The sequence below is a fragment of the Berghia stephanieae genome, chromosome 12 (genome assembly GCF_034508935.2).
Source record: "Berghia stephanieae isolate SIO BIC M18660-M18661 chromosome 12, UCSD_Bste_1.3, whole genome shotgun sequence".
Lineage (NCBI taxonomy): Eukaryota > Metazoa > Mollusca > Gastropoda > Nudibranchia > Aeolidiidae > Berghia > Berghia stephanieae.
This window is the reverse complement of record NC_088371.1, coordinates 38,960,062-38,966,351: the sequence shown is the minus strand read 5'-3', so window position 1 is coordinate 38,966,351 and position 6,290 is coordinate 38,960,062. Positions and strand designations below refer to the sequence as shown.

Here is a 6,290-nt window from a genome sequence, read left to right as displayed (position 1 = left end):
GGGAGGTATAGCACATTCTCTTAAATAGCTCCAATTTAACCCCCTTTGAAGAATCTCTCAAGTACACAATCCTTACCAATTTTAGCAAATACTGTGTTGATAATGCACTGGACAAATACAAGGGACAGGGTGTAGCGAAACTTTTCATTTTTCTCTCCCTCGCCATATTTTCCTTTGGTTCTGAAAAATAAATACATATATAGAACAAAATCAATATACAGTAGAGCATGCCTATAGTGGGACTTTTGGTCCTAGCAGAAAAATCCCGCTGTAGGCAGGTTCCAGCTATAGGAAAGCAGGGGAAAATGTCCCAAAAAAAACATGATTACCTTCCTTGAATGTCAATAGAACTAACGTGACCCATGAACCTTGAAATGGACTATCTTTGGTTCATTATATGATTTGGTTGTTTTTTTCTTTTTTTTCTTCTTTGGGGCGGGGGTTTGTGTGTGTGAATGGGATTTAAGTAGGAAGGACTACGATACGAACGAGTGCGAGTGATGTGTATACTTGAGCAGCAACAATTGCAATGAATGAGGAATGGCATAATAGTAATAATCGGGCTGATCTGGATTAAAATGTACCCACCACCGCGTGCGCACAAGCCTCTTCTTTCTAATTGGCCAAGGGCTTTACACACGGCGCCATCTTGTGCAACACATCTCTTTTAAATCAGGTTGCCCAACTTAATTAATCATCGCAAGACTGACCAATCAACGCATATAAAGGAAATAGAGCGAGCGGCAAAAAAAGTGAGGGTAGACATGAGAGGTGTGTGTGTGAAGACACGAGCAAAATGGTAGACGGAGGCGTGTGTGTTAGTCCTGGGTGGCGGGAGCGAGCCGCGTACAGCTGGATCAATTTTTCCCGCTGTAAGCAAGTTCGGGCCTTTCCTTGACCCGCTAAACCCAAGCACAGGTTATTGAATTTATATAGTAAAAAAAAGCGGGGTTTGTGTAAGGTCCTGTTGTAGCGATGGTCCCGCTGTAGCGGGTGCCGCTATGGTCATGTTCTACTGTATTGCTTGTTTGTAGTGGACTATGGTATATATCTGAAAATTGCTCAATTTTTCATGGCTGTTGCTTAATTGGGACAATTTGTCGGGAACCGAGTCGTTCCAACAAACCGGCTTGGACTGTATAAACATTAGATTCTCCAATGAAACATGTCTTCATTCAAAACAATACAGTGCAAGGGAGATTTTGTGACAATTTGTAAAATAGCACATCAAGCAGGCCTGCCAGCCATTCTGATTTCTTGGGAATATTAACCATGGAATGTGTACCCCTGTGAAGAATATATAGGCATTAACTTGTCTCAGCTGTCTGGTAGCCTCTGTGGTGTAATGGTAGCACATCTGACCAACTATGAGGACTGTTTGTTTTTGTTTTTAAGGGTTTTACGGCGCTTGCAACACATTTAGGTTATATCAGCGCCAGTAAAAAGGAAGAAAATGGGATATTAAAAAGTTTTAGAATTACAAATAAAGCACCCAAGAAAAAATAAGACATAGAGGAACTGGGAAAAAATAGGGATCAGATGTAGATTGCAAGAGCATACCACCAATGTACTTAGTTTGAGATCACCTATAAGTCTCATCCGGACACAAGCACAAAATCCAACAAAGAGGAATCCACTCAAATGCTTACATTATAAATTCAAAATAACAAATATAATAATACATAACAGAGAGATGATTTACACAGAAAAAAATATCATCTCCCAAAACAATAACTATGCATTTGACTGTTTCCCTCCCAGCTAGGACTCCAGTCGGGCCAGGACAAAATCAAGTAATCTCATTCCAAGACAAAGACAGAAAGCATGTTGGAAAACAGATATAAGCGGATAGAAGACACAGTATGTACCTCCCTGCCCACTCTGGGAGGTCAGGAACCCCACCCAGATCAATGAGGTCTAAGGTTCAATCCCCAGTCGAGGCCGGCAAATTTTTTTTTGGGATAATTTTTTCTCTTAGCTTTGTCCAGCACTGTTTCATACACACTTTTTCAGATTTGAAATTTCGATCCCAATTAAATGGCTGGGAATTGGAAAGGGTATGTTGACTTTTTATATAGAAAAGGAATTGTCCCAATAAAGCGGTGTCCCCAATACCAGCTTGGACTGTAATTCATTGAATGGACAAATAAACATGCAAAATGATGCAGGCTTAATGCAAATACATCTAAAAGGAACCCCCCTCCCCCTCCACCACAACCACCACCACCTCTCTCTACTGTCAACTGACAACATGACACTTTACCAAAAAATAAAAAAAGGACAATTCCTTTTTTCTCTTCCCATGTTTTTTCAACTTGCCTTCCTTCTAGTTCTAGCAGTCTGATCTGTCTCCTCTAACAATCGACCTCTCGCCGTGTATCAGGCCATCAATTTGATTTGCTGATTATCAACAAATCAAAAATGTTCATTTCTATTCCCCTCAAAATTGACTACAAGACAAGGACACATTTAATTTAGACGTTCAGCAGTATGCAATACATGGGTGCAAGCAACTGGACCTCAAAAAGCCTGCAAGTCTACTTATGACCAGACATATAATCTGAAAAAGCCTGCAAGATTCATGGACTTATCTCGTCATTTGAAGTCTTGTTCTCAGTATCTAGTCTTTGTAATAGTAGGCCACAATTGTTGCATGTTTAATCCAAAGGTTGTAATGCAGTAATTTGTTAAATTTCTTGTCACAAGTTGCACACTTTTAAAATATACAAAAATAAACTTTTAAAAATAAAAAAAAAATCAATCATATCCAAATCGCAAAAAGCCGGCGATGTTTTTTTCGGTAATCCAATCGGCCAGCAGGCCGGCTGTAGCCGGCACTCTTGCACCCATGGCAATAGCAACACCACAGAAAGTGAAGCAGGCGCCCTCCCCCTCTTGATTCCTGATGACCATTGTGGCCCAGACGAGTTGTCAACAGAACAACGATGTTCAACATTATTTCCTTGATGTCACGCAACCAACAACTACTACTACCTTCGTGAAAATTACTATCAGCGCAGCCAACACAAATAATAAGCCTCGCTTTGTTGAACTTCGTCATCATACCTGCTTTGTTTCAGCTAGTAATAAATAACAATGTGAAATTGAATGTAAGCTTCAATTTAAATTTAATATACGAAAACAGATAAAATTAAAATGGACGTTTTGGGTTTCCCCATTATCAACAAAATAGGATGAATGAACCACACTACAGACGAATGAGATAATGTGATAGTGGTGTTGTTAAGATGAATAAAGAAAAACCATGTTTTTGTTCATAAAGGGGAAACCTGAAACATCCATTTTATCTGTTTTCGTATATTAAATTGAAACTTACATTCAATTTCACATTTGTTATTGATTTCTTCGAGCTTCGAGCAGCAACATTTACATTTGTTTCAGCGAGTGAAAGAGACCAATGAGTGAGTAGGAATGAAGTGTGAAAAAGAAAAATGCGTTGACAACTTTCAATTTCAACATTATGAATTTAAACCCCCTGATCTGATGTCATAGATATGTCTACATAATGACCAGACCATGAGTTGTGAATTGTGAGAATGAGGCTTCATGAGATAAAGATCTATACCCAAGTTCGGGGTTCAATTTTCAAAGAGAAATCATTGTTGTCTTAACAAGAAAGAAGATTGGTTTGTGCATTACAATTATCTCTCTTAGTCTCACTCTCTCTCGCGGGCGGACGTGTGCCAATTGTAAAAGTAAAGTACTTCATTCTAGTTCTAGATCAAACTAACAAATACCACCATGAATGAAAAAATGTTGATGAATGTGGTGCATCCTATATTCTTCAAATTCTAACAAAGTCAATAAATGTTGAGTTTTCTCATTTTCGCAGGATGAAGTGACAATGATTCAATGATTGTGAAACTCTAAAACACTTCATTATGTCTTTGGGGAAGACAATTTACTAATATTTCATTCACTGAAACTCAAACCGCCATGTGCATGGGAAAAAAAATAATTAAAAGTACAGAGAACTAAATAGATAAATCTTTGAAAATGAACTGAATTATGGTGTTCATATTATATTCTATTTTGACGGTTTCCACCAGATTATCATGTTGGCTACAACTACAGGACATGTGACATGTGTAGTGTAAACCTCTCATTTCCTTTTACCAGGCTTATTCAAAGTTATTCCTAAACTGAATTGAGTTCATTTCGATTTCAGTTTCATGATTCAGAGCGGCCAATATAACCCGCAAATTGTTCTCCTATGGTCACCTAAGAGTAAGAGTAAAGAGTGAGTGTGACTCAGAGGACATGTCACTTTCCTTCATTGACATTGGGCAATAATAATAATTGAACCCCTAGATAGCTACTTTATAATACTTTATATCTTAATAGCCTTACTTAAGTACCATTGGTAATGGAAATGAATTGATGAATTATAATGAATGGATCAAACGTACCACAGTACTAGAGATACCATCGTACACTATCGTGTCCACCGGACCGTGTCCATATTGGTCTTTTAGCATTGTGCTAACGGCATTAATTAATGGGTAGATTTCTATATTGACTTTTTGGATTTTCTGCCCAATTACTTTACCGTGGTCCGACCGAAATACATGTTATCAACAGAAACGTGGTAAAATAAAAGATCGGTAAACACATGTAACCACACCGGCAAACACATAGAATTATTATACAATTTAAAAAGTACAGTCCGGTCAGTTTAGCAGACTACAAAATTGTTTAATTTCAACTTACATTTTTTCCTGTAAAATCCCATAATAAAAGTAACAAAAGAATATACCGGCAGCACAAATAGCTAACTTAAGGTTAGAGGGCTCTCCCATCTTTGTTTCGGAAGCCGAAACAGGGTTTTTATCTATATCTGCCTTCGAATCAACACGTTGTGATTCGGAGGTAACAGACTGTAGTTCAGACATAAAAATGGGTCAACATCACAGTTTTACTGATAAAAAAAGAGGCCGACAGTTCGATGTAAACAGACGTGTCGTTTCCTAAATTCACAATCGTAAACTTCCGGTGAGGTCAATTTGCCGACCTTTCATTGTCTACCGCAGTAAATAACCAATTGATATTTTATTGGTCAGTCTCAATTTGGAGGCGTGGTCATAATATGAGGTTAGAAGGCCACACATGATGCAAGAAGCTTATAATATGTTCATATTATAAGCTTCTTGACATGATGTCTTCGCCTTGGGTTAAATTCTTCTGCAGAACAGTTATTTCATCTCTTTCTCTTGTATTACTTTTTGCTTGCTATGTGTTAAAGATGATGATGATAATGAGGATGAAAGTAATAATAATAATAATAATAATAATAATAATAATAATAATAATAATAATAATAATAATAACAATAATAATAATAATAATAATAATAATAATAATAATAATAATAATAATAATAATAATAATAATAATAATAATAATAATAATAATAATAATAATAATAATAATAATAATAATAAGAAGAAGAAGAAGAAGAAGAAGAAGAAGAAGAAGAATTATTATTATTATATTATTATTATTATTATTATTATTATTATTATTATTATTATTATTATTATTATTATTATTATTATTATTAATTATTATTATTATTATTATTACATTATAAGACTCGGCACTGAAATTACACTCTAAAAATAAAGAAATAACAGAAAAACAAGTGAAGCAGCAATGTTCAAATCTCTTAACTTAAGAGATTTTAAAATTACACAATGCTGCGATCCCCCCCCCTCTCTCTCTCTCTCTCTCTCTCTCTCTCTCTCTCTCTCTCTCTCTCTCTCTCTCTTGATATCAAAAGTCTCAATGTGCTTAGACGTCGTATAATAATATTCGGTCCTACTAATGGGGATGAACCAGGGCACTCTAGCCTTGGGATGAACCTTACCTTTCCGTGTGCTCGAGGTTATTGGTCACATTGCAAAATGTGTTCAAAGTGACTCACATTGTGAAAAGTGTTCACAGCTTTTGAAAAATCTAACATCACGACTGGCCATTTTGTTGAGCTCGACACATATGTATGTTTACAACTTTCATAAACACAGCAGCATGTTTATATTTGTTAAGAAATATCCAATCGTTGGACAGCAATAAATATTGTGATTGAAGACTCGGTTGGACGTACAAATAAGTATAGATCGCTCTCATTGCCGTCCTTAACCGTCTAGAGCCCTCCATACCCATATGGAGCCGTCCTACAGGCCGTCAGGAACTGTCCTGAGCCACCCGTCTGCAGCCGTCGGAAGACTATTGAAGCCGCCAGAAGCAATATGGGGGCTGTCTGGGGCCGC

At 36.8% G+C, this 6,290-nt stretch overlaps 1 protein-coding gene across 1 annotated transcript in view; it reads right to left on the bottom strand.

The window, feature by feature from the left end:
* Positions 1 to 5,002, bottom strand: part of LOC144957904 (solute carrier family 35 member B1-like) — a 19,843-nt gene extending 14,841 nt beyond the window's left edge. Inside the window, exons 1-2 of the mRNA XM_078889445.1 lie at positions 4,732 to 5,002; positions 77 to 180 (exon numbers count right to left, since the gene is read on the bottom strand). Coding sequence (XP_078745571.1) covers positions 77 to 180; positions 4,732 to 4,913 — 286 coding nt within the window. The 5' untranslated portion in view covers positions 4,914 to 5,002. The remainder of the gene's footprint in view (positions 1 to 76; positions 181 to 4,731) is intronic.
* Positions 5,003 to 6,290: the final 1,288 nt, after the last annotated feature.